The 27,880-nt window shown below is 37.2% G+C and overlaps 1 protein-coding gene across 1 annotated transcript in view; it reads left to right on the forward strand.

Moving 5' to 3' along the window:
• LOC110462590 overlaps window positions 1-27,880 on the forward strand; it is a 129,938-nt gene that overhangs the window by 93,431 nt on the left and 8,627 nt on the right. Inside the window, exons 39-53 of the mRNA XM_021516601.1 lie at window positions 9,438-9,602; window positions 12,348-12,462; window positions 12,945-13,189; window positions 14,975-15,068; window positions 20,042-20,215; window positions 22,452-22,534; window positions 22,715-22,823; window positions 23,617-23,702; window positions 24,234-24,336; window positions 24,680-24,768; window positions 24,909-25,055; window positions 25,339-25,492; window positions 26,566-26,686; window positions 27,358-27,472; window positions 27,778-27,879. Coding sequence (XP_021372276.1) covers window positions 9,438-9,602; window positions 12,348-12,462; window positions 12,945-13,189; window positions 14,975-15,068; window positions 20,042-20,215; window positions 22,452-22,534; window positions 22,715-22,823; window positions 23,617-23,702; window positions 24,234-24,336; window positions 24,680-24,768; window positions 24,909-25,055; window positions 25,339-25,492; window positions 26,566-26,686; window positions 27,358-27,472; window positions 27,778-27,879 — 1,902 coding nt within the window. The remainder of the gene's footprint in view (window positions 1-9,437; window positions 9,603-12,347; window positions 12,463-12,944; window positions 13,190-14,974; window positions 15,069-20,041; window positions 20,216-22,451; window positions 22,535-22,714; window positions 22,824-23,616; window positions 23,703-24,233; window positions 24,337-24,679; window positions 24,769-24,908; window positions 25,056-25,338; window positions 25,493-26,565; window positions 26,687-27,357; window positions 27,473-27,777; window position 27,880) is intronic.

Below are 27,880 nucleotides of genomic sequence, written 5' to 3' on the forward strand. Positions count from 1 at the left end.
CATAAATACAAATAAAAGTTGAAAGCAGTTCCTTCCCTACCAGCACAGGCTGAATAACATCAGCACGTTGCAAGTACAGGTAAAAAAAGTAATCTTAGTTGTGAAATGTTTCTAAACAAATACAAATGAAAGTTGAAAGCAGTACCTTCCCTACCAGCACAGGCAAGTGCTAATAGCTCAATAACATCAGCACATTGCAAGTACAGGTAGGAAAAGTAATCTTCATTGTGAAATGTTTCTACACAAATTTATATATATATATACAAATTATTTGTATGTTAATATTTGTGTTTAAATGATCTATTAAAAGTTTGTAGCTTTGTAAACATGTCTATTTTTTAATAAAATTAATTTCAGATAAAAAAAAATGTTTCCATGTTTAGATTTAGTATTAAATTATTGGGAGAGAAAAAACCAATTATTAATGGATGGTGCTTGACTCACTTATGTGTTGTGAGGTTGATAACTTCAGTTATTGATATAAGTTTTGTATGATATGTTTACTGCTGATTTATATTTATGCCAAATATGGGATTACAAAATTCTTTGGATTGCATGTTAATCTTTTTTTTCTTTTTGTGTTTATATACATTGGTGGGGATGTATATTTAATTAAATTACAGAATTTTATATTTAAAAAAAGTTGTTACAGAACACACTTTTTGTCATTTTTTTTATTTTATTTGACTTCTTTGGGCTCATTTTATTATTCCTATTTTGGACCTTTTTTTAGCAAATTTTAGCCTAAAAAACGTTTATAGAAACAGATGATATTGATTGAAGTTCTGAATATAATGAATGAGGACAGGGTAGACTCGGATGATATCCTACAGTTCATTCAATAATAAAATACTGCAGATATTGCCATGGTACTTCTGTTATTTCCAGGTATAATTTCTAAGTGATTTTGTTTTTGTTAAATTAAACTACCATTAAATTATGTCTGTATAGAAGTACATATGTCATCATCAAATTCATATAATTCATTCCATTTGTTTTTCCCAGGGTTTATGATACTATTTTGGTACAACTTATACAAGTCTTGAGCTCCTTTTTATGTTTCATTAACATTTCTTAATTTAATGGTATGTATGGATAACTAATCAAAGTATTTGTATCATCATTGGACATATTGTTTTTATGCTATTAATTATACCTTGATATGTGAGTTATCATACACTCACATATCAACACTTAATAGTTAAGGGAATTCTGATCATACACATGTGATAGTTTAGAGAGAAGGGGACAACTCTATTCTTATCATACACATGTGATTGTTTAGAGAGAAGGGGACAACCCTATTCTGATCATACACATGAGATAGTTTAGAGAGAAGGGGACAACTCTATTCTTATCATACACATGTGATTGTTTAGAGAGAAGGGGACAACCCTATTCTGATCATACACATGAGATAGTTTAGAGAGAAGGGGACAACTCTATTCTGCTCATACACATGTGATTGTTTAGAGAGAAGGGGACAACTCTATTCTGATCATACAAATGTGATAGTTTAGAGAGAAGGGGACAACTCTCTTCTGATCATACACATGTGATAGTTTAGAGAGCAGGGGACAACTCTATTCTGATCATACACATGAGATAGTTTAGAGAGAAGGGGACAACTCTATTCTTATCATACACATGTGATTGTTTAGAGAGAAGGGGACAACTCTATTCTGATCATACAAATGTGATAGTTTAGAGAGAAGGGGACAACTCGATTCTGATCATACACATGTGATAGTTTAGAGAGAAGGGGCCAACTCTCTTCTGATCATACACATGTGATAGTTTAGAGAGAAGGGGACAACTCTATTCTGATCATACACATGTGATAATTTAGGGAAGGGAAACAACACTATTCTGATAATACACAAGTGCTATTCTGGAGGAGGGAGACAGCTCCATTTTCATCAGACACATATAGTTAAGGGAAGGGAGACAGCTCTATTCTGATCATACACATGTGAGAGTCTAGGGAGGGGAGAGCACCCTAATCTGATCATACACATGTGATAGTCTAGAGAAGGGAAACAACTATTTCTGATCATACACATGTGATAGCTTAGAGAGAGGGGGACAACTCTGTTCTGATCATACACATCTGCTATTCTGGGGAAGGGAGACAGCACTATTTTCATCAGACACATATAGTTAAGGGGAGACAACCCTAATCTGATCATACATATGTGATAGTCTAGGGAAGGGAGACCACCCTTATTTGATAATACACATGCAATAGTGTAGGGAAGGGAGACAGCTCTATTCTGATAATACACATGTGATAGTCTAGGGAGGGGAGAGCACCCTAATCTGATCATACACATGTGATAGTCTAGAGAAGAGAAACAACTATTTCTGATCATACACATGTGATAGCTTAGAGAGATGGGGACAACTCTGTTCAGATCATACACATCTGCTATTCTGGGGAAGGGAGACAGCACTATTTTCATCAGACACATATAGTTAAGGGGAGACAACCCTAATCTGATCATACATATGTGATAGTCTAGGGAAGGGAGACCACCCTTATTTGATAATACACATGCAATAGTCTAGGGAAGGGAGACACCCCTAATCTGATCATACACATGTGATAGTCTAGGGAGGGGAGAGCACCCTAATTTGATCATACACATGTGATAGTCTAGAGAAAGGAAACAACTATTTCTGATTATACACATGTGATAGCTTAGAGAGAGGGGGACAACTCTGTTCTGATCATACACATCTGCTATTCTGAGGAAGGGAGACAGCACTATTTTCATCAGACACATATAGTTAAGGGGAGACAACCCTAATCTGATCATACATATGTGATAGTCTAGGGAAGGGAGACCACCCTTATTTGATAATACACATGCAATAGTCTAGGGAAGGGAGACCTCCCTAATTTGATAATACACATGTGATAGTCTAGGGAAATGAAACAACTCTGATAATACACATGTGATAGTCTAGGGAAAGGAGACAACCTTGATAATACACATGTCTAGGGAAAGGAGACAACTGATAATACACAAGTGATAGTCTAGGGAAAGACAACTCTGATAATACACATGTGATAGTCTAGGGAAAGGAGACAACTGATAATACACAAGTGATAGTCTAGGGAAAGACAACTCTGATAATACACATGTGATAGTCTAGGGAAAGGAGACAACTGATAATACACAAGTGATAGTCTAGGGAAAGGAGACAACTCTGATAATACACAAGTGCTATTCTGGGGGAGCAACTCTATTTTCATCATACACATATAGTTAAGGAAGGGAGACAACTTTATTCTGATCATACACATGAAATAGTTTAAAAGAGATAACATAATTCTAATCTAAACATGTGATATTCTAGGAAGAGACAACTCTATTCTGTAAAAACCAAATGTGATACTTTTGGGAAAAGAAGACAACACTGTTCTTAGGGATGTTTCCTAACAAAGTAACATAACTGTACACTTGTATGTCACTTGAACAGGGAGGGGATCAACTGAACGTTTTCATGGTACATTAATATAAAGGGTTTTAATATTTTCTAACAAATATTACCAATGCTTGTGTGAGGAAACTTTGTTTATCAACGTGTTACAATTTAGGATGGTAAACAACAATTAAATATGCTTATCTTATTAATGATTGAAAATCTAGAATGAACTTCTTCAGTTTGGTATGGATAATAAATATGCAATGTGTTATGAACAGTAATTATATATCTATACATCTATATGAGGTGTTAATTCAAGGACCTGTTCTTAAAAGCATAGTTTAGGCTCTTTGTACCAACTTTCCGTCGATGTACATTCATTGCAGTACTGACCCAATTTATTTGGCCAATGTGTTTTTATGAATTTAGAATGTATAGATCTATTGAAAGATTCAGCTTGCACAGATTTCAAACCCTTAATATTTTAAAGATATGAAAATAAAGATATCACCTGTGGATATACAAATTGATAAATTCTATTCACTTCTTGTGAATGTTGTAATAATTATAAATAGGTTTTTTGTATTATTTTACATAGAAATTATCTCAAATAAATTGGTACATTTTACTTGGATCACAGATCAAATATGATGAATTATGACATTTATATCTTAATCATCCTAAATGTGGACAGTCATTACTTGCTTAACTCAAATTTTAGTATTAAAAATACATAGATATTTTCTGGTCTGATCCATATTGTTTTATTGATGTTTAAATTATTAGAAGTATATTCTAAGAATGTTTAAGCTGAAGCTGAATACTATGTTTTGATACATAAAGTGGATTTTCATTAATTTCATCATCTTATGAAATGTCAAACCTGAAATGGAATTCAAATAATAATGACAAATACTCACAGATCTGTTGACTTTTCTGTCACAAGTTGGCTGAGCAGAGAATGTCAGTAATACTCAAAACTTCATCCAGGTTCAGACATATAACCTCATTTTCAGGTAGGGGAGTATGATTTTAGGCAAAAGAGGTGGAGTTAGTACGGCCATCCAATCATGGGCCAGGCATTTGTTTATAGACATGTTAAACAATAGTAGTTGTGGGAGGGTTGAGAGAGATGGACCAATGAGAGGTTTTGTTGTATTAACAGAGTTGAGTAGGTAGGGGAGGGGGATCACAAGGGAAGGTAGGGCTTGTTTCCTTACTACTGTCACAACATCTGGGGACCCTGGTCTGTCCATCCAAGCTGACCACACACACATCAAAGGGTTGAACAGATACCTCTGACCACACCTGTAATTAACCTGACAACACCTGAGGTGTACCTGTAACTGACAAAAACAATGGGGTAGACAGTAGCCACTGTATATTGTACACACAGGTAATGGGTAGACAATAACATAGGTGTGAAAGGGAAAGCCATAGACAATGACCACCTGGGAAAGCTCAGGTGAGACTGTAAAGGTAGCCTCCCTGGTGTGGTACTTGTCTAATTAGGATGTTTTTATAACCATTACAACTGTACATGGTGAGAAAATTCCTTTGTGTTGTGTATCTGAGTCAATATTTAACTTCTGTTATGATATATTAGTTTCATTTTTTATTCAAGATTTTAATTCCAGTATGGAGTAAATTAAAATTTCTGTGTAATAACCTACCCATAATAAGTGGTACCTGCTGATAAATGGAAAATATATTATATTCTATAAACACTTTAATATAGTTAGAGTAACTAACATTCTTTCATTATAAATAAAGTAAAACAGAAATACATTTTGTTTATATTCCATTTGAAATATTTTATTTTCTCTGTAATAGCATATTAAGATATGCACATTAGCTCTTGCAATAATTGAACCAATGTTAAGTGTGCATATGTGTGTGATGAGGGACACAGTGCTTTCTAAAACACTTCATGTCGAAATAATAGGTGACCATCAAAAGCATATTGGAAAATTTAAAACTCGTCAAATAAGAAAAGAGAAAGTACAAACATAGATATAACTGCATTGTTTGATTATTTTAAAGAACTTCACTGTGATTTGGGATATAGTTTGGATGAATTATTGTTGAACATCAATCAAGATGATTCCATTATAAAACAACCAATATAAGAAATTAAGAAATGTATCAAAGGTTTGAAAAATAATAAATCATCAGGAAATGACTTGATTGTAAACAAGTACATTTCCTCTACATGTGAATTTATGCTACCTATATGTACAATTATTTAATGTCATGTTTAATACGGGAATAATTACCACAATATGGCTGGAAGGGAATATTATGCCCATATATAAAAACAAAGGTGATCAACTTGATCCTGCAAATTATCGCCAATTACTTTATTGAGCTGTATGGGGAAACTTTTCATGTCAATTTTGAATAACAGGTTGGGAAGATTCTCTGATCAAGTTGACCTCCTCTGCAAAATCAGTCTGATTTTCGTAAAGGATATTCTACAATTGACAATAACTTTATAACACATGTTCTATTTGAATTATTGAAAATAAGTAAAAAGAAAATGTATTGTGCATTTATTGACTTTCAAAAAGCCTTTGACTCGGTTTGGCATACAGGATTATGGCAAAAATAAGTAAACTGTAATATTACCGGAAAATTGTTTAAAGTAATTTTTGATCTTTATGATGGTATTAAATCCAGAATAGCTTTGAATAATTGTAAATCTGAATATTTCCCATGTAATATTGGAGTTAGACAAGGCGAAAACTTATCGCCGATTTTGTTCTCTCTCTACTTAAATGACCTTGAACAATTTTTACAAGGTCAAGGTATTAAAGGTTTAGAATCTGTAAATGATACTCTGCAAAATGAGTTGTCTATATATCTGTACTTGGCTATTTTATTATATGCAGATGATACAGTTCTGTTTGCTGAAACACCAGCGGATTTACAAAAACAATTAGATAGTTTTCAGCTATATTGCGAAATGTGGAAACTAAAAGTAAATGTATTGAGGACAAAAATAATGATCTTTTCAAAAGGTCGTTTAAATAGAAATCTAAGGTTTACTTATAATAATGATGAAATCGAGATTGTAAAGGAATTGAAATATCTTGGTTTTATGTTAAGTAGATCAGGTGGATATGCCTGTAACAAAAAATACCTGGTGTCTCAAGCAACAGAAGCTATGTTTGCAGTATTGAGGAAGTGTAGACTTCATAACTTGTCAATATATTGTCAATTAGACTTATTTGACAAAATTATAAAACCAATTTTATTGTATGGTTGCGAAATATGGGGTTTCAGTAATTTAAATATGATCGAGCGTTTACATCTTAAATTTTTGTAAATTCATACTTCATGTAAATAAGTCTATGCTAAATTTTATAGTGTATGGCGAATTGGGGAGATATCCCCTATCAATAAATATAAAAGTGAGAACATCACTTTCTGGGCAAACCTTGTAGAAGCAGATTATAATAAAATATCCAGTATTTTGTATAAATTACTATTTCACAAAATTGCAGAAGAAGAGGGGGAAACAGGTTATTACATCCCCTGGATGAGATATGTGAAAAGTATACTTGATGAGTGTGGATTATCCAATACATGGATATCACAAACATTTCCAAATATTTTGTGGTTAAACTGTTGAACGAATTTTATTTTACCAATTTTTGCAAAATTGGGATTCTGACAAAAATGAATCCAGCAAAGGAATAAATTATAAATTATTTAAAGATGAACTAAAATAAGAAAATTATCTAAATATCCTGTCTACAAAAAATGCCATTATGTTCTGTAAATTTAGAACTGGCAATGCCAGACTTTCAATAGAAAGATGAAGATGGTTAAATATAGAGAGAAGAAATAGAATATGCCATTTGTGTAATACTGAAGTTGGAGATGAATTTCATTATGTGTTTAATTGTCCAAATTTTTCAAATGAAAGAAAATTGTATATTCCTAATTATTGTACCAGGCAACCAAACTGTTTAAAATTCCAGCAACAAATAACAAAGTTTTACTAGTTAAAATATACAAATATAGTAATAGAGAGTGTCTGTTCTCCTGGTTAAAACAGCACATACTCTATCTTGAATGTACCCATTGTATATTTTCTTAATATCACATGTAAATAGTGGTTTAAAAGAATAAAATCTTGTCTTGTCTTGCCGTAAAAAGCTTAGTGAAGCAGGGTGAAGAAATTAAGTGATTTGTACAATTAACCTTGTACCAACAATGGGTAACTTATGTAATTATATAAGTCATCAAATTTAGTTATATTTATCAACATCTAAATGTATTCAACCAAATTTAAGTATTCATCACCGATAATATAGCTGCTCTATGGCCCCATTAGCACCATTAACCGTAGGATTAAAAGCTCAATCCTGACCCCTATAGGCAGTATCTTTATTTACATATATAAGATATTTTAATCTAAATGAGAAAATACTAACATAGGCTATTCCTGTTGTTTGATCCATTAATCAATAAAATATCTAAACCGAAGTTAATTTAACAGTTTGACTCTCTATTCCAAAAATTATTCACTTGTCCATACTAACCCTGTGTTAAATATCTATATGTACTTTTACCACATGCTGTAACTGGAAGGGGAGAAGATTTATAGGACTATGCATGTTGTCTAATGCTTTTGTTTTGGAAACAATGGATATCTTGAATTGAAATTGAAGAAAATATCTTGAATTGAAATTGAAGAAAATATCTTGAATTGAAATTGAAGAAAATATCTTGAATTGAAATTGAAGAAAATATCTTGAATTGAAATTGAAGAAAATATCTTGAATTGAAATTGAAGAAAATATCTTGAATTGAAATTGAAGAAAATATCTNAATATCTTGAACTGAAATTGAAGAAAATATCTTGAATGAAATATCTTGAATAATATATCTTAAATAATATATCTTAAATTGAATAAAATAAATATCTTGATTTGAAATTGAAAAAAATAAATATCTTGAATTGAATTTGAGTAAAAGATCTGGATTTGAAATTGTATCAAATATCATGCATTTGGAATCAATACGAAAAATGAGTATGGGTTAGTTTAAAAAGAATGGATAGGCTTGAAACCAAGCAAGTGCATGTTGATGGATGGTAAATATGATACTGATAAACATTAGATACAAATGTCAACGGCAGATATTTCCACTTGGGATATATTCATCAGTAAAACACTGTAATACCAGATTGTTTATGTTGTTTAAAGCATTGGTTATTCCAATAAAGTTACCGACAAGTGTTCATAGTTATGTTTGATGTGTATCAACTTCAGTTGTTCATTCACACCAGTAAAGAATAAATATCCTTAATAACTGTTGAAAATTTTTGAATAGACAATTTTAACTTTTCATTTGATGATAGAGTTCTTGCCAGAAACATCCTTTTAATGAATGGCAACACTTTGTGCTCTCCATGATATGAAAGATTTTATAAAAAATAAAAAAGATGTTGTTTTATACCTAGTCTATATCAGTGCTCAATTGTTTTAAGAGTGAAGAAGTTTTGAAGATACTAGACTGTGTGTCATATCCATACTTACCAACTCTCCCTATTTAGGAGGTAGACCCTCAATTTTGGACCCTTATATTTGGTAGTTTCAACCAGAGAGTTTTCTGAACTATACCTAAATTCTAATATCTAATGATCTCATCTGTAAGAACAACTCAAAATATGCAATTTTAAAGTCTCTAGGGGGTATAAGTAACATTTACTGTATCTTCTTAAAATGATATGTGACCTTCGAAGGTTTCAAGGTTAAGGTCAAACACTGCAGGGACATGGATTCAATCATGATTTTAGCTTCATTAGTATTATCAATTCATGAAAATGAAAGTGTAACAATCACAGCCATTTCCTTATAAGATGACATTTTATTTATTAAAATTTGAATTTAAAAAGATTGTGAGTTTGTGTCCGAAGGAGGTTATACTAAGTGTCAGTTTGTTTACTGGGTGATGATGGTTTTAATTACGAGACTGTTTAATTATGTCCACAGAAGGGTACAGTGGAGTGTCAGTCCGTCCAGTGTGTAGATTCCTGTACCCATCCTGCAGACGTCACTGACTGTTGTCCTTCCTGTACCAACTGTTACTACGATGGCAGCATCCGTACCAACAGCATGAACTTTGTGTCCAGCGACTGTAAACAGTGCGTGTGTGTGGTAAGTAGTCTGTCAGGTAAATGAGTCATGTATATTCTCCTTTGTATTTGGTGTCCTTGGATCCACCGATGATCAATGTCTATATTGCTGATTAAGACTTTTATTGTAAGGTGTACAGCAGCAAAAAACCATTGTTACTATTTGAAATACATTAATTAATTATGACTTGTTAGAATGATACTTTGACTTAATAGAAGAAAATCTTGAAAATTACAATTACTCCAAACAATTACACTGTAGTTGTGGAAAACTTTGAGACTGATGTGATTTTGTTTTAGCCGACCACACCTTGTGTGCCTGTGATAGACTCGTGGGACTTTCACAACCCAGCCTGGGTAGGATTGCCAGTACTGAGGCTATACCTCACCATCCTGTAGTACTGACACAGTTGTCTCCCTTCCTTATCCATCACAAAACATAGTGAATCAAACACCATACATTTTATTTATCACCAAACACAGCTAGTCAGGACAGAACAAATATTTATCTTTATTCTTACCTTGGTACTTCAAATTGTTTAACTGGAAATACACAAAAGTTATACTTGGTGAAGGTCATGTGATATTTATTAATGCACTTAAGATACAAGGAAGGAAGACAACTCTAAATTAAGTTTGGCTGCCAGATTAATTATAGAAATATGTAGTGTTTTGCTCAGTTGTTTGGGATCACAGTACAATACCATACATATACTGAAGTAATATGAAAAATAATTCTTAATTTGAAATTTGGAAAAGAAATTTTAGATTTGATATAAAGTATAAAATGCCACATTGCATTGAATCAGGAATATCATATCAAAGTTTTGAAATTTAGAAAAGTAAAGAGAAAACTTGTAAAAAATACAGAAATTTCGACAATATAAGTTTGTTAATGTGTCCATAAATACCAGTATCTCCCATCCTTTACACATGCAGGTTTTAAGTTAGTGCAGTATGTGCTACTCATATTTAGGAAGTGTCATTTGCAAACGGGCTTAATCACAATGTCTGTTCATTGGTTGATGGTTACCGAGGTTATCGAGAAGCACAATGATTTGATGGATGAAAATGTCTCCAAAAATTGTTTCATTAACAAATTCAAATCTGAAAAACTACAAACTAATTTGGTGTGTTCTTAAAAATAACGTAAGACATAGACCTATTACTTCATTCCAAACAGCTGTGTAACTATTTTAACCAATGACTGGTGATCCCTTGTATTTCAGACTCCTGTTGTGGTACAGTGTGTGTTGTGGAACTCAACACTGTAAACATACTTATAGAACTTCTAGACCTAGTATTATAGTGTTAAATGGTGCTGGATGCTGTAGATTTGGAACTTTTCTAACAGTCTGCTACACTAGAATGTTCTAATGAATTCTGACTTCATTTCAAATTTTAAAAGTTTATGTGGTGCGATGATTGATAGATTTCAGTTGCAGTGTTCATCCCCAGCACTCGTACATTGTCTTACTAAGCAGACTGTTATAAGTATGTTTATAGTTCTCAGTAAAACTTCTACGTAACGCCAAACATTTCCTCTGTGCCTCAGCTTTAATAGAAGGAATCCTGTTGGCTGTTTTATGTTGTTTGTTTGTCTGTATGTCTGTCTTGTAGTCACTGTGCTATTGTCAAGTATGTGAAGTATAACATACAAATCAATAATAAAGAATATTTTGTTTGATGTCTGTTTTAGAAGTTTTACTATATACCTGTTGAGAATAGGTAATGGCTGTAAAATAGATTTATTATCAGTATCTTATAGTAACCATTGTCGCAGCCGTCGCCCTTTTACAACAAAACCTAAGATAGCGTATAGTAGTGTTTGATGGCAGCTGCTTTGTGTAATAAATCTTATCATACAAGGAATCGTACATAATCTGTATAGTAATTCTTATCTTGCAGGGAATCTTATTACCTTTAAGATGAATACTATAATTGTTTCTATTTTTCTATATAGCCACCATTTGTCAGTAAAACCTTGTTATACTGCCACCATTTGTCAGTAAAACCTTGTTATTCTGTCACCATTTGGCAGTAAAACCAGGTTTTACTGCCACCATTAGTCAGTAAAACCTTGTTATACTGCCACTATTTGTCAGTAAAACCTTGTTATAATGCCACCATTTGTCAGTAAAACTTGTTATTCTGCCACTATTTGTCAGTAAAACCTTGTTTTACTGCCACCATTTGTCTGGCACCATTAGTCAGTCAGTAAAACCTTGTTATTCTGCCACCATTTGTCAGTCAGTAAAACCTTGTTATACTGCCACCATTAGTCAGTCAGTAAAACCTTGTTATACTGCCACTATTTGTATGGCAGTAAAACCTTGTTATAATGCCACCATTATACAGTAAAACCTTGTTATACTGCCACCATCAGTCAGTCAGTAAAACCTTGTTATTCTGCCACCATTTGTCCAGCAGGTGATACATGAAGGGCATTATGTTTTAGTATAAAGTGGTAAAATTTAGTATAAAGTGGTAAACATGGGACATTATATTAAGGTTTTACAGTAGATTGGTAAGGGAGAGACATTTTATCAAGGTTAATTTACTGTATGGACATACATAGGGATATTACTATTTGATACATTTTTCTATATTATGTGTATTTGTTAACTAGCTTTTCAATGAAGTATCTGTATGTTTCACTGTTTAAATGTTCTTTTGAATATGTTTGTGAATGGAATTTTCTCAAATTTGTTGAAGAATTAATGTGATTATAAAAGGTTAACCTGTACATGTGTGTCTGTTTTGGTAGAATGGGAATGTGAACTGCCAGAACCTGGTGTGTCCACCACTGACATGTACCAACCCTGTACAGATCCAAGGAGATTGTTGCCCTATCTGTAGGGATATCTCACCAACAGTCCCAGGTGAGTTACCTCCCTTTAATTTACAGGTTCCCCCCTTCTGTAAATTGATAATTGTTTTGCCTGTACCTGTTTACTCCTTTCATGGTGATCTCAGTTGAAAAATAGAATCTGTTTTGAGGTGATATTTTGATATGCTAGACTCCTATTGGTTGTCTGGTCTGTTGGTTCAGTCAACAAGGTTAGGGCCAATGACCACACAATGTTCCAAATACAATCTCAGAATATCCTCAAGCTGCCTTTGGTTGGGGAACCATTCAATATTGGGATGTTCTTATCTTTTTAACAACAGATAGGCTTGGTAAATGATACAAATATAGTATAATCATTAAAAGATAAATAAAAATATATATTTATGATTTACAAAACACAATAAAATGTCTGGGTTTTTTAAAAAACTAAAATGAACAAAGAAAGAAATATTATGAAGATATGTTTTTTACCTTGTTTATAGAGTTCACGAGTTAATATTATTTACCCTGTAGTGTGTACCTTCCTGGGTGAGCGATACGAGGAAGGCACAGCATTCAAACACCCGGAGGATGGCTGTCGTACCTGTACCTGTCGCTTAGGTCGTGTTTCGTGTCAGGACCCTGTGTGTGACATCAGGTGTGAACACCCTCGTCCCGACACCTGCTGTCCCGTCTGTGATGACTGTCTGTTTGAGGGACAACTCTACCCAAACACTATGTCCTTCCAACCGGATACCTGTAGGAATTGTCGCTGTGATGTAAGCTGACCCTCTCTCCTTCCCCTCATCCCGTCTCCCCTCCTCTCCCTCTCTCTTTCTCCCACCTCACCTCATCTTGACCCTCGACCCCTGACCCTCTCTTCTTCCACTCATCCTGTATCCCCTCTAACCTCCTCTCCCTCTCCTTCTCCCACCTCACCTCATCTTGACCCTCGACCCCTGACCCTCTCTCCTTCCCCTTATTCTGTATACTCTCTCACCTCCTCTCCCTCTCTCTTTCTCCCACCTCACCTCATCTTGATCTTCGACCCCCGACCCTGGACCATCTCTCCTGCCAATCATCCTGTCTCCCCTCTCATCTTCTCTTCCTCTCTCTTTCTCCCACCTCATCTCCCCTTTCCGGCCTCCAACTCCTTGACCCTCATACCAACTGCCCCCTGTGTGCAGTCTCCTCCATGGTGAGCAACATCTCTATCATAACTTACTATCCTTCAAACCTGATTGGTATAAAAACTGCCGCTGTGATGTAAATGGAACCTAGAACCCTTTTTATTTTTATAACGAAGTTAGAGAGGGTATACTGGAATCACCCTGTCTGTCTGTCTGTCTGTCGTCGGCAGTAACTTGTCCGGAAAATTCCTCCTTAACTAACAGGTGGATTTCATTGAAACTTTGTATGAATGATCGGTATCTTATGTAGTTGTGCACTGGCATTTAATTTGAGGTTTCAACCCTTTTTGATGGAGTTATGCCCCTTTGTGCGAAATACTCGTCCATGTAACTCCTCCTTAACGAACAGGAGGATTTCATTGAAACTTTGTATGAATGATCGGTATCTTATGTTGTTGTGCACTGGCATTTAATTTGAGGTTTCAACCCTTTTTTATTGAGGTATTGCCCTTTGGGGGAAATTCTTTTTTATTTTTTTGTTTTAATAAAATAGTGATTACCATAACTCATTACTGGTGGGAGACTATATTGATTTGCATAAGTAAGCCTTTAGCGTACAGTTCTGGTTTATACACGAGTGGGGGTATTAGTTAGCCTTTGGCTTACAGTTCTAGTAAGGTTACCTGAACTTTGCTCAAGTGACCTATTCTAATCGCTTTCCATCAGGCGGTGTCCGTCGTGCGTAAACTTTTTACATTTTCAACTTCTTCTCAAGAACCGGTGGATGGATTGTTTTCAAACTTGGTCAGAATCATCCTTGGTAGATGAGGCTACAAAATTGAAAAATTGGGATTCCTACCCCAACCCCTGGGGCCAGGGCGGAGCCCCAAAAGTAAAAATTAACCAATATTTCAAAAATCTTCTTCTCCAGACTCAGGTACTACAGTCATTTTCTCTGGATGGAAAGAAAGATCATCAGAGGCTTTACCTAAATTGTAAATTTCAGGACCCCAAGCTATCTGTTCTCCCTTGGGGAGGGGGTAAAGTTTACTATAGTTTATGTATGGAAAGTTTACTATAGTTTATGTATGGAAATAATACTTTTGGGTATATTTTATCCATTTTCAGCAGAAAATTACTCAAACTCAGAAGCCTCTTTGGTGAATGAGAGTATTACTTTGTAAGATTGGGATTCCTGCCCCATCCCCAGGGGCTAGGGCGGGGCCCCAAAGGGAACATTTACCAAATTTTCAAATTCTTATCCCTTGATGACATGACAAGTATTGTATTTCACTTAGTTTACATGCTGATTTCCACATCACATCTAAACAATAAAATAAAGCTACAGAATCTGTATGATGGGCCAGTAGCTCCAGAATCTGTATGATGGGCCAGTAGCTCCATTTTAGCTGTTCTTTGTCTCCCAAATCACAGGAAGGAACAGTGACGTGTCAGGAAAGGACATGTCCAGACCTTGGATGTGCTCAGACCATGAAGGTTCCTGGACAGTGTTGTGAAGTCTGTAGTGGTATGTATCTTAATTATGTTTTGTACATTCTTCCTCTGTGTATTACCAGCATGACTTGTGAATGTTGTAGGATTAGCATGAACTGTCATATTTGCATTAAGAAATTCTTTATTTCCAAAAAAAGGAAAAGTAACCTATGGTTACCTTATTGCTGTAATCGGACATATGTGTAGATTTGTTATTCACTTATATGTGCCTTTATGCCTAAGCTAATGTTCAGGAAAACCATGTTTTGTGTCTGTGCAGCCTGCTAGTTACACAAGTAGTGAAGTTCTGTTGTAATGTTGCATGCTTTTTACAAACAAAATAGATGCTGACCCCTTTTTTGTGGAACGAATAACATTGACCGCAAAGGTTGAAGGTGAAAAAAAGGTGTTGCCAGTTATCACGGAGTTGATACATCTGGTCCCTGAGCCAGCAGGTAACGATAGTGGAAGTGTAGTCTCCTCTCTATCAGACTGGTCACAAACATGTAATCCCCTCTCTATCAGACTGGTCACAAACATGTAGTCCCCTCTCTGTCACATATTAGTCCTCACTCCTTCACGTAACCTCCCCTGTCACAGGGAACTCTTATCTCACAGTTTTCACATGTAGGAAAGTATGGGAGGAAAAGAGTCATCCTCTATGGTTATGAAAGGGAAATCTCAACCCTCGAGGAAGTCGATGGTTTGACATCCAACAATATTACCCGAGGGTTGAGATTTTTCTGCAACATTTGTCTATTATCTGTCTGCCCTACAGCACTCTCCCTATTTCATTGTTCCTCTCTCTGTTACAGTCCTCTTTTAAAGTCCCCGCTCCATTCTGTTTATTACTCAGTCCCTCTCTGCATGTATAGTTACATCTGTGACAAGTGTTTTTGCTTATCTTTCACAAGTCGCACCTGTGTTTGCATCTAGATCACCTTGCCTGAATCCACCTATAACATTGTGTTGATTTCTGGTGTGAAGTGTTAGTGCAGTAGTAATGTGTGTAACTCCCACAAATGTAATGTTAATATGATGGGCAAATGTTGGTATGAAATTCAACGCTAATTATTGACTGCTCATCACAGCATTAACATTCCAATAGCTAATATTCCCCTCAGCACTCCTCATTATTTGTGTATGTGTTGCAGTCAGGTCACTACACCACCATAACCTGTGTGGGTATAGAATACACACCTGACAATACACCAGCTAACTGGTATGCATGCATATATTCTGTAACACTTGTAAATTTCAAGTATTTGTTCTTTCTTGTGTTATATATTTTGGAAACAGCATTAAAAGTGTAACTATTTAAACATTTACTGAAAAGTAGTTTGTCAGGAATGTAAAATCTGAAAGACAAGGTCACAATTAGAAATGGAAGATAAAACCATTTTTAGCTCACCTGGCCCACAGGGCCAAGTGAGCTTATGCCGTGGTGCGGCGTCCGGCGTCAATATTTTACTTTAAACAACTTCTTCTTAATAACCGAAAAGCCTAGGGTGCCGATATTTGGCCAGAAGCAAACTGGGATGAAGGGCTTCAAAGTTTTTAACATTATTGACCTTCACCCATTTTCAAGGTCACAAGGGTCAAATATGTTAAAAACTTTAAACATCTTCTTCTCGATAACCAAACTGCCCAGGGAGATGATATTTGGCCAGTAGCATGCTTGGGTGAAGGGCTACCAAGTTTGTTCAAATGAATGAACTTGACCCACTTTCTAAGGTCACAGGGGTCAAATATGTTAAAATCTTCAAACGTCTTCCTCTCAATAACCAAAAGGCCTAGGGTAGCGATATTAGGCATGTAGCATGCTGGGATGAAGGGCTACCAAGTTTGTTCAAATGAATGACCTTGACCCACTTTCAAGGTCACTGGGGTCAAATTTCGTAAAATCTTCAAACGACTTCTTCTCAGTAACCAAAAGGCCTAGGGTGATGATATTTGGCCAGAAGCATGCTGGGATGAAGGGCTACCAAGTTTGTTCAAATAAATGACCTTGATTTATATTCAAGGTCACAGGGGTCAAATATGTTAAAAACCTTTTAAAAAGTTCTTCTGAATAACCGAGATGCCTAGGGTGCTTAAATTTGGACAGTAACATGCTGGAATGAAGGGCTACCAAGTTTGTTCAAATAGATTATCTTTTTCCATTTTCAAGGTCACAGGGGTCAAATATGTTTAAAACATTTAAACAACTTCTTCTGAATAACCAAGAGGCCTATGGTGCTTAAATTTGGCCAGTAACATGCTTGGATAAAGGGCTACCAAGTTTGTTCAAATAAATGACCTTGACAAATATTCAAGGTCACAATGGTCAAATATGTTTAAAACCTTTAAACAACTTCTTCTGTAAAACCGAAATGTCCAGGGTAATGATATTTAGTCAGAAGGATGTAGGGATTAAGAGCTACCAAGTTTGTTCAAATGAATGACTTTCATCCATATTCAAGGTCACAGTGGTCAATTGTCTTAAAAAATCTTTAAACAACTTCTTCTGAATAACTAAGAGGCCTAGGATAATGCTATTTGGCCAGTAACATGCTATGATGAAGGGCTACAAAGTGTGTTCATATGAATGACCTTGATAAATGTTCAAGGTCACAGGGGTCAATTGTCTTGAAAACCTTTAAAGACTTTTCTGTATAACCAAAAGGACCAGGGGGATTATATTTGGCCAGAAGGATGTTGGCATGAAGGATTACTAAATTGTTCAAACAAATGACTTTCACTCATATTCAAGGTCACAGGAGTCAATTATCTTGAAAACCTTTAAACGACTTCTTCTGTATAACCAAAAGGTCCATGGTGATGATATTTGGCAAGAAGGATGTTGGCATGCAGGGCTACCAAGTGTGTTTAAAAACACAAATGACTTTCACTAATGTTCAAGGTCAAAGGTGTAAAATATGTTGAAATCTTTAAACGACTTCTTCTGAATAACTAAAGCATACATGCCTGTTGATGTGAATGACCTTGATAACTTTCATGGTCCATCTGGTCCATAGTGCATAAATCTTTTAAAGTCATCTTCTCAATAAACAAAAGGTATACTTAATGTACATGTTTGACTTTCAAGGTCACAGGGTTCAAATGTGTTTTAAATTTTTAACAGGTTCTTCAGAATAACTTGAAGTCAAGACACTGATATTTTGCCTGTAGCTTTATTTTATTCCACTTTTAAGGTTACAATTGTGAGATTAATACCAGGTGAGTGATGCAGGCCCATTGGGCCTCTTGTTCCATATTTGGTCTGAAGCATCCTTGGGTGAAGGGGAACTAATTTTGTATGAACGGTGGGTCTGGCCTCCCTGGGACCTGAGGGGCGGGGCCCAATAGGGGAAATAGAGGTAAAACCTTTACAATCCTTCTTCTACCATAGAGATTAAGGGTTTTATCCTAATTTAGTCGGGAGTATCCTTGGGCAAAAGGGACTCAATTTTGTATAAACGATGTGTCTGCCCCCCCCCTGGAGGCAGAGAGGTGGGGCCCAATTGGGGAAATAGAGGTAAAACCTTTAAAATCCTTCTTCTAACATAGGGATTAAGAATTTTATCCTTATTTAGTCTGGAGCATCCTTGGGTCAAGAGGACACAATTTTGTATAAGCAGTGGGTGTGGTCTCCAAGGGGGCAGAAGGGTGGGGCATAATAGGGGAAATAGAGGTAAACCTTTAAAATCCTTCTTCTACCTTAGGGATGAAGGGATTTCTTCCCAATTTGGTCTGTAGGATCTTGGGCAAAAGGGACTCAATTTTGCATAAACAGTGAGTGTGGCCCCCCTGGGGGCAGAAGGGCGGGGCCCAATAGGGGAAACATAGCAAATTCTTCAAGTACCTCTTCTGTACGAATGACAGGATTTTATCCTTATTTAGTCTGGAGCATCCTTGGGCCAAGAGGACTCAATTTTGTATAAACGGTGGGTATGACCCCTCTAGGGGCATAGGGGTGGGGGTCTGTTTGAAGTTTGTTCTCGCTATATCTCAAGTACTGGATGGATCTTTCTGAATTTCATATGTACTTACAGCACCTACCATGAAGTGCTATACCTTGACTTCATACCAATTTTTTAAACATTTTCTGGTAAACGATACAGGCCCTCTGGGCCTCTTGTTTTCCAACTTATTACATCGGAAAGATACGAAATACTTTATTGAAAAGCTATATGTATATTATTGCTGTGTGATTTATAACCATTCGGAAATGTTACCCTCAAGGTTAAGGTTACAATATTTTAAACACTTGAAGACATATTCTTGTGACTGGTATGCATGAACTCATTGCATACCAGTCACCATTCACAATTATAGTGTACTATGTACTAAATACATCAGACAGAATGTGATTTATAACTCCCTGAAGTTAGATGTTAATATCATTAAATGACATAATTCCTCTTTCTAACTCTCAGGACTAACTTTAGATCACTGTGTGTACTTTCCTACTTTTGCATAAGGTCAAGGTCACTGATGTAAAGGTTGATATTGAAGGATGGAAGTTGTTATCCTAAAGGTTGTATATATGTATAACAGTTTAACTTGTTGTTGACGTTGAGAATTGTAGATAGGTTGGTATTACAGTGTACAATTGTTGACTTGAGGACGATAAATATTCCTAGAGGGCTGACATGAATATCATATTTTGGAGGATAAAAATATCCATGGTACCCTAAAAAATGCCAGGAATTATTTTGTTACATGACAAATTACATGCAATTAAAATGTGTTTTCATCATTTATAAATTTTTAACGAAATATCAAAATCTGTTGGTGGCCTTTTTCTCAGACACCTTTTAGGCCAATGCAGTTGCTGTTTCAGTATATTTTAGATCTTGTCAATGAAGATCTGTTCGAGGAAATCATCCTCTATACTACCCAACCTTAGTTGATTCCTCCTGATAGTCGGACATCTGGGTGTTGCTGTGTGTCATTGTTACCTTGAGCTCTTTATACATAAATAATGATTTAAGTTGTTGATCATGAGAGTTGAACATGTTTCAGGGTGTGAACACAAAGGTGAACGGTACCAGGATGGACAACAATGGCGGATGGTCGCTAACCTGTGTGTGACCTGCTCCTGTACTGCAGGACTCATCACCTGTATGGAGATGCAGTGTTTCAACACATGTGACAACCCAGTCAATGTCCCCGGCCAGTGTTGTCCTGTGTGTCCCTGTAAGTAATACCAGTTAATGTCCCCAGCCAGTGTTCTGTGTGTCCCTGTAAGTGTCACCAGTCTTTGTCCCCAGCCAGTGTTGTCCTGTGTGTCCCTGTAAGTATAACCTGTCAATGTCCCCTGCCAGTGTTGTCCTGTGTGTCCCTGTAAGTATAACCTGTCAATGTCCCCTGCCAGTGTTGTCCTGTGTGTCCCTGTAAGTATAACCTGTCAATGTCCCCTGCCAGTGTTGTCCTGTGTGTCCCTGTAAGTATAACCTGTCAATGTCCCCTGCCAGTGTTGTCCTGTGTGTCCCTGTAAGTATAACCTGTCAATGTCCCCTGCCAGTGTTGTCCTGTGTGTCCCTGTAAGTATAACCTGTCAATGTCCCCTGCCAGTGTTGTCCTGTGTGTCCCTGTAAGTATAACCTGTCAATGTCCCCTGCCAGTGTTGTCCTGTGTGTCCCTGTAAGTATAACCTGTCAATGTCCCCTGCCAGTGTTGTCCTGTGTGTCCCTGTAAGTATAACCTGTCAATGTCCCCTGCCAGTGTTGTCCTGTGTGTCCCTGTAAGTATAACCTGTCAATGTCCCCTGCCAGTGTTGTCCTGTGTGTCCCTGTAAGTATAACCTGTCAATGTCCCCTGCCAGTGTTGTCCTGTGTGTCCCTGTAAGTATAACCTGTCAATGTCCCCAGCCAGTGTTGTCCTGTGTGTCCCTGTAAGTGTCACCAGTCTTTGTCCCCAGCCAGTGTTCTGTGTGTCCCTGTAAGTGTCACCTGTCAATGTCCCCAGCCAGTGTCCTGTGTGTCCCTGTAAGTGTCCCCAGTCTTTGTCCCCAGCCAGTGTTCTGTGTGTCCCTGTAAGTATAACCTGTCAATGCCCCCGGCCAGTATTGTCCTGTGTGTCCCTGTAAGTAATTCCAGTCAATGTCCCCAGCCAGTGTTCTTTGTGTCCCTGTTAGTGTCACCTGTCTTTGTCCCCAGCCATTGTTGTCCTGTGTGTCCCTGAAAGTAACACTTGTCAATGTCCCCGGCCAGTGTTGTCATATGTGTCCCTGTTAATATCACTAGTCAATGTCACCAGCCAGTGTTGTCCAGTATGTCCCTGTAAGTATTACCTGCAAATGTTCCCTGCCAGTGTTGTCCTGTGTGTCCCTGTAAGTGTCACCAGTCAATGTCCCCAGCCAGTGTTGTCCTGTGTGTCCCTGTAAGTATTACCTGCAAATGTCCCCTGCCAGTGTTGTCCTGTGTGTCCCTGTAAGTATAACCTGTCAATGTCCCCGGCCAGTATTGTCCTGTGTGTCCCTGTAAGTAATACCAGTCAATGTCCCCAGCCAGTGTTCTTTGTGTCCCTGTTAGTGTCACCTGTCTTTGTCCCCAGCCATTGTTGTCCTGTGTGTCCCTGAAAGTAACACTTGTCAATGTCCCCGGCCAGTGTTGTCATATGTGTCCCTGTTAATATCACTAGTCAATGTCACCAGCCAGTGTTGTCCAGTATGTCCCTGTAAGTATTACCTGCAAATGTTCCCGGCCAGTGTTGGCCTGTGTGTCCCTGTAAGTATTACATGTAGATGTCCCTGTTCAGTGTTGTCGGATGTGCCCCAGTAAGTATCGCCTGTTGATTTCCCCAGCCAGTGTTGTCCTGTATGTCCTTGTAAGTATTTAAGTATTACCTGTCCATGTCCCTGTTCAGTGTTGTCCTGTATGTCCCTGTAAGTGTCACCAGTCAATGTCCTCGGCCAGTGTGGTCCTGTGTGTCCCTGTAAGTGTCACCAGTCAATGTCCCCAGCCAGTGTTGTCCTGTATGTCCCTGTAAGTGTCACCAGTCAATGTCCTCTGCCAGTGTTGTCCTGTATGTCCCTGTAAGTGTCACCAGTCAATGTCCCCAGCCAGTGTGGTCCTGTATGTCCCTGTAAGTGTCACCAGTCAATGTCCTCGGCCAGTGTTGTCCTGTGTGTCCCTGTGTCACCGGTCAATGTCCCCAGCCAGTGTGGTCCTGTATGTCCCTGTAAGTATCACCTGTCAATGTCCCTGGTCAGTGTTGTCCTTTGTGTCCCTGTAAGTATTATCTGTCAATATTTTTAGCTCGTGTTGTCCTGTGTGTCCTTGTAAATAACTTACTTCACGATTCATAAACCTTTTCTATGTTATTATGTTGAAGGTATGATTTACTTATTATTATTTATAGAATATTTTTAAAGTTATGTTTTATCATGTTGTTGATGTAGTACTTAAGTCAGAGACCTTATGTATTTCAGCGTGCCGGTACAATGGTTTGTCCTACACTGATGGCCAAAGCTTTAGTCCTAATGGTGACCCTTGTGATATCTGTACTTGTGAAGTAAGTTGCCTTTCATATAAGATTTTTTGAGTTTATAAATCTATTTGAAAGCCAAGATGACTGTCATGGTTTCCGATAAGTTTATGTATTTATATCTTCCACTGTAGTTTATGTCAGGGAGTGCATTAACAATATCTGTTGTGTGATTGCTAAGGTATTGTTTGTATTTCCCCCTGTCAGAGCGGAGGGCTGAAGTGTCACCATGAGAGCTGTCCCCAGATCGCTAATTGTCCTGTGGAGCAACAGTTGGCAGCTGGTCCTGGACAGTGCTGTCCTACATGCTCAGGCTGTAAGTAAAACAGTAGCAGTATCAGGGACATTGTATGTGCTGCAGGATGTGATACCAGTCTGTGGTTGTATGTACTGGAGGATGTGATACCAGTCTGTGGTCAGCTTCTGCTGTTATTAGGATATTACCTGTTATCTTACTATTCATAGTAAGTTATTGTTCAATAGTGGTGTAGTTTGACTTTAGTAGCCAGAGTAAATTGTTGTTCTGGAGTGACTGGACCTAAACAGTGAGAGGAACTTATTGTCTTAGAATTACCTTGATCTAAACAGCCATAGTAAATTATTGTTTTAACTCATTCACCCCTGAAATTTCATAATGAACTATTCCAACCTTTGAATTGGAGGAGTTCAAATGTGTCTTCAGGGGTGAATGAGTTAAGGTGACCTTGATCTAAACAGCCAGAGTAAATTATTGTTTTAAGGTGACCTTGATCTAAACAGCTAGAGTTAGTTATTGTTTTAAGGTGACCTTGATCTAAACAGCCAGAGTTAGTTATTGTTTTAAGGTGACCTTGATCTAAACAGCCAGAGTTAGTTATTGTTTTAAGGTGACCTTGATCTTAACAGCCAGAGTAATTTATTGTTTTAAGGTGACCTTGATCTAAACAGCTAGAGTAAATCATTGTTCTAGAGTGACCTTGACCTAAAAAAACTAGAGTAAATCATTGTTCTAGAGTGACCTTGACCTAAAAACCTAGAGTAAATCATTGTTCTAGAGTGACCTTGACCTAAAAAACCTAGAGTAAATCATTTTTCTACATGTATTATGTTTCTTTCTGTTCTATCTGTAGTTGGAACCAACTGTACCCGTGAGACTGTGGGTGTAAGCCTCAGACCTCGGGCAACACAAGACCCCTGTGTTGTGTGCGAGTGTACAGTGAGTTTTGTTTAATCACACGTCTCTGCATTTGCATGTTGCTAAATTATCATGCATTTATTTATACATCATTGCTTACTGAGAAAAACAGATAATTGAAACCTTGAAAAAAACACCTGGTAGGCTTTGACCTGAGGCAAGGTGTCGGGAATTTTGTTTTTGTTTTTGTTGCTGCAAGTCTCTTGTTGGCCTGTATTCCTTCACAAACTGACCTGGTGTAACTGATGTATACAAACTTGGCATACATGATGAGTAGTGGAGGATTTCAGGGTCCAAATTAAAGAACAAATTGAGATAAATTGGCAACATTTTTCAAAAATTATTTCCAGAATTTCATCTGGCTATATATATTAGATCTAACTATACATATCATTAGAGGCTTGTAGAGGTTGTTTCAGTAGGATGTAATTGGGTTTACGAGGAGTCCTACCCACTAACAAGAGTGGAACACTTGTACATTATGTAAATATTGCTATTTTACTCTTCAACATTTTTGCACAATTGATTAAGTGTTTGTAATGTGATCCACAGGCTTCCTTCCATTGGATGTGTACCACACAAAGATGTAACCCAGTGGCCTGTCCACCCTCCGTCCAGCGTGTCCAGTCGGGACAGTGTTGTCCCCAATGTCCAGGTATGTCCTCTGCTTCCAAACATTTAGATCTTTAAATATCTGCTATGTCACAACTATCCTTTTTCATTGAACAAGACAATTAACTGTATCAGTTTCATAACCTTAAACTTTGGTAGGTTCTTTTCGATGTTAAGTTAATGTAGATAAAGTATTGCAAAATGTAACAGTTCTACTACACCACCTCTTCTCCACCTGGAATTTGAAGATGAATTTTCCCTTCCACTTGGTTAAGCTTACAAACTATGTACATTGTAAATTAGCTTTTTGTTCAAGAACTAAAGTGTCATAAATAAAGCTGGGTGAAACTTATCTGTTTGCTAATACAGATTGTGTATTTTTTCAGCCTGTTATGATACAAGGGAGGACCGTTATTATGAAGAGGGAACAACATGGGCAGACAACTCTGATCCTTGTATGGTGTGTCGTTGTCAGGTCAGTGTCTTGTGTCACCCACGGAAAACCTCTTCCTTGATCATTCTTTTCTTTATTCAATGAGTGCTATAAGGAAAGAAGAATTAATCACAAAGTTTTGAGGCCAATAGTCAGTTATAAGAAGCGTGGTTGTGTTACAGGGAGGGGAGATCAGCTGTGTGGCTGTGGACTGTCCCAGAGTCTTCTGTCTTGATGACCAGGTTCCTCTCCCGTCCCCAGGCACCTGTTGTCCAGTCTGTCAGAACATCGACCGGGCTGAGTGTGTGTATCAGGGAAATACCTACCAGGTAAATAGAGATCATATACGAGTTAAAGAGTTCACATACTCACAAAGGTTTGAACAATTAATTAACATTTTCCAGAGATTGATAGGATGGGTTTGCATCTTCTGGATATTTAAATGTTGAGTTTATGTCCTCACAAATAAGTTTACAACTTAAAAGAAATTTTAATGACAAGTTTGCGTTCTCACAAAGATTTAAAAGACATGTTACCATCCTCACAGAGTTTACATCTGCTAAAGCAAGTTGAGAGGGAGAGTATAATTTGTGGTCTGATTCCTCCCCACAGACAGGTGATGTGTGGACCATAGACGAGTGTACAACGTGTAACTGTCTGGGGGGGACGGTGAGCTGTACTACAGAGCAGTGTGACCAGGAGACCTGTGGGTTTGATGCCACGTTGTCTAGGATACCCGGCCAGTGCTGTCCTGTCTGTCAAACCAGTGAGTAACCCCCTGTGATCAGGTCAGCGTATGGCTGGGATTTACTGAGTTATAACCAGTATGTCACACACTCCATCTGTTGTTCATGTATCAGTCACAGTCTCTGATATCTAATGTACTATGACCTTCACTTATTACCCTTTAACCTAATACAGGTCCTGCTACTTTTTAGCCCACCATCATCTGATCGTGGGCTATTCAAATCACCCTGCGTCCGTGGTCCGTGGTCCGTCCTTAAACAATTCTTGTTATCGGTATTTCTCAAGAAGCACCTGAGGGATCTTTCTCAAATTTTATATGTAGGTTCCCCTTGGTCCTAGCTGTGCAGTGCAACTTTTGAGACTGATCGGATAAACAACATGGCCGACAGGCAGCCATCTTTGATTTTGATAGTGAAAGTTTGTTATCGCTATTTCTATGGAAGTATCAGAGGGATCTTTCTCAAATTTTATATGTAGGTTCCCCTTGGTCCTAGCTGTGCAGGGCAATTTTAGAGACTGATCGGATAAACAACATGGCCGACAGGCAGCAATCTTGGATTTTGATAGTGAAAGTTTGTTATCGCTATTTCTCGGGAAGTATCAGAGGGATCTTTCTCAAATTTTAAATGTAGGTCTCCTTGATCCCACGTTGTGCATGTTATGTTTTGAGACTGATCATAAAAACAAAATGAAATAAAAGAAGAACTAAACAGATCTTTCTCATATTGCAATGATCGATTCTGTACTGTACTAGTAAATATGTGAAATGACAAACTCACTTTGAAGGATGACTTTCATACACATCAGTATTAAGTTTAGATCAAAAGTTACCTCAAGGTGCATTTACTGTTAACATGACTCGATCAAACAGATTAGAGGAAAGAAGGGAAAAGATCGAACTGACAAAGAACGAATGAAGATGGTACAAAGATGGGCGCCAAGATCCCTTTGGGATCTCTTGTCTATTATAATATGACCCCCATCCAAGTCCACCCCCACACCCAAACACACACACACACACACACACACACACGCACACTCACACACACACACACACACACACACACATTAATTGCCCTTTGTTTTTGACAGGTCCTGCAACCTGCCTTGTATACGGCGACCCACACTACCAAACATTTGACGGCACAAGCATCAGTTTCATGGGAAACTGTCGCTACCTCATGGCTGCAGACTGTGAAAATGATGACTTCATGTAAGTAAAGCATTTCTAAATTCTCCTTTATCTTTGTTTGGAAGTCGTATGAATATGGCTAAATGTTTTGCAAATGTTGTTTTCAATATGTCACCATAAATTTGGATGTTGCTATTTCACAAGATATCCCCTTTGTCCTTAGTTGTTCATGTTTTACTTAAATTTGGAACTGATTGCAAAGTGTCGGTCAGGTGGCCGTTTTGGAGTTCACTATCGTTATTTCTCAGAAGGTACTGGAGAGGTTTTTTTCTCAAATTTCAAAAGTTGGTTCCCCTTGGTTCTTTTTTGTGTGTATTCAGTTTTGTTTTAGAACTGATCACTTTGGGTGGTATATCCTTCTCAGCTGTCAACATGACTTCAAATTGAATGATTTGTCCTTGATTTTGTAACATTAAAACTAATATTTCGCCAGTCAGAACCCCTCCCCGCCCAAAAAAACAAAAACAAAAAACCCCAAGAAAATCCCAAATTTAAACCTCTGTTTTCATGCAAAAACACCAAAATATTGTGATCTCAATTAACAGTTGTCTGTCCTTCCTTATCTTATAGGTTACCAAAGAGTAAGTCTCCCTCCAAAAAAGGATTGTAACTAAATAAACAAGTCAAAATATTTCACTTCATCACAGTTGTAGTATTTAGATGTCTATGTTAAGTATGTGGGTGTGTTACAGTGTAGAGGTACAACATGACCGTCGGTCAGCGCCCCTGGCTGTGTCCTGGGCCCAGAACTTCACGGTCAAGCTTTCTGGATACAAGATAGACCTGCTTCAGGATGGAATTGTCATGGTAACTATGACACTGAAGTTTTAAGAACAGGGTTTTAAATTATATATTGGAATAAACTGTTTACACAAGAGAAAAGGAATCTCCTACTCCTGGTTATAATATTCAGAATCATCCATTATATCCCAGATGATATAAAAATGCTGTTATATCACAGAAAATGTGTAGGATAATCATATCTTGAAAGATTCTTGATTTCATAAAATAGTTAGTATATATCACAATAAATGACGAGACATTATGTCAGTTGCTAAGTTCTGTCTGCCACTAAGCTGTAGTAATATCTAGGGTGTAATAATGTGTTCTAGGTGAATGGTCGGGTGATACAACCTAATTACAGACAAGGATCAGTGTTCTCTGTGGAGATCAAGGATGGTACTGTGTTCCTCAACACGCAGATAGGCGTCAAGG

This window comes from Mizuhopecten yessoensis, unplaced genomic scaffold (assembly GCF_002113885.1).
Source record: "Mizuhopecten yessoensis strain PY_sf001 unplaced genomic scaffold, ASM211388v2 scaffold10809, whole genome shotgun sequence".
Lineage (NCBI taxonomy): Eukaryota > Metazoa > Mollusca > Bivalvia > Pectinida > Pectinidae > Mizuhopecten > Mizuhopecten yessoensis.